Source organism: Rhagoletis pomonella, unplaced genomic scaffold (genome assembly GCF_013731165.1).
Source record: "Rhagoletis pomonella isolate Grant_MI unplaced genomic scaffold, Rhpom_1.0 Rhpom_scaffold_00005, whole genome shotgun sequence".
NCBI classification, from domain to species: Eukaryota; Metazoa; Arthropoda; class Insecta; order Diptera; family Tephritidae; genus Rhagoletis; species Rhagoletis pomonella.
The window spans coordinates 4,928,160-4,929,400 of record NW_023458559.1 but is presented as its reverse complement, the minus strand read 5'-3'; the positions used below and the strand labels follow the sequence as shown (position 1 = coordinate 4,929,400).

At 42.7% G+C, this 1,241-nt stretch overlaps 1 protein-coding gene across 1 annotated transcript in view; it reads right to left on the bottom strand.

Moving 5' to 3' along the window:
• Positions 1 to 439, bottom strand: part of LOC118739764 — a 7,176-nt gene extending 6,737 nt beyond the window's left edge. The window contains exons 1-2 of the mRNA XM_036471270.1: positions 384 to 439; positions 79 to 112 (exon numbers count right to left, since the gene is read on the bottom strand). Of these exons, the coding sequence (XP_036327163.1) occupies positions 79 to 112; positions 384 to 439 (90 nt within the window). The remainder of the gene's footprint in view (positions 1 to 78; positions 113 to 383) is intronic.
• Positions 440 to 1,241: the final 802 nt, after the last annotated feature.

The following is a 1,241-nucleotide window of genomic DNA, read 5'->3' as shown; positions in this document are numbered from 1 at the left end:
CAAAGGAAACAAAACGGTAGCAATGGAAATAAATAACTACAACAGTAAAATGGCAGATATATTATGTGACTTAATTACGTATAGAATACAAAGACAGGATCCCACATCGAGACTACAAAATAAAAATAATTTTTAAAATGGAAATTATTTCAAATGCTGAACGGAATAAGCTCACCTCAACCACCGCGTTACCTCCAAGAATTTATGGGCCCCCTAAGATACACAAAGAAGGAACACCGCTTAGACCCATTTGCTCATCCATTGGATTGCCATCATATGGTCTATGTAAATATATTGTAAATATTTTAAAAAACATAACGGTAAACTCGGTATATAATATCAAGAATACGCTGGATTTCAAGCACAGGACAAACAACACTTACATTTGTGACGATGAAAAACTAATTTCTTTCGATGTGGTCTCACTTTTTCCGATCATACTGATACAACTAGCACTTGACGTAATACAAGAAAAATGGACAATAATAAAAGAACACACTACGATACCAAAACAAGTTTTTATGGAAATAGTAACATTTGATGTAATTGATGGTACAATTGTACTTTTTTGGTACATTTTGGAAGCCAAAAGTACTTTAGTACTACATTGACATTTTTGATACATTTTTGTCAAAATACGGTACTGCAGCTCAATTATGTTGTTGTTGTTGTTGTTGTAGCGGCTACTAAGTCCCATTCGGGGCGGTTCATCCATCAACGTTGTCATCTATTTCAGCTAGGGGGAGGCCCAGGAATTGTGCTACTTCCAGAGGGGCTGTCCATAGGGACAGGGGCGTTAGCTGAGTGGGATTCTTAGGGCATGTGAAGAGGTGCCGGGAGTCATGTGGCGACTCTCCAAATGTCGGGCATTGGTTGGGCACATCCTCGTTGATTCTGCTCAGGTAGCTGTTGAGCCTGCTGCAATAGCCAGAGCGAAGTTGGGCTATTGTAGTGCGGGTCTCCCGAAGCAGACAAAGTTCTGTCCCGCCCACGTCCGGTGGTTGTGTGCCTAGATCTTCATTCACAGAGCGGGAGTCTACATAACTTGAGACTGATTCCCTGTGAATATCGTTCAGAGCCTGTCGGTAGGTTGACGGGTTCAGAGGTTGTTTAATATACCTCTGGACTTCGTCTGTCAGTTCATAAAGATGCCTCCTGACGTGCCGTGGTGAGGGCTCTTCCGCGAGCAGTTGCCCGCTAGGATGGCCACGTCTGTGGCTCCCAGCGAGGAACTGCTTGCA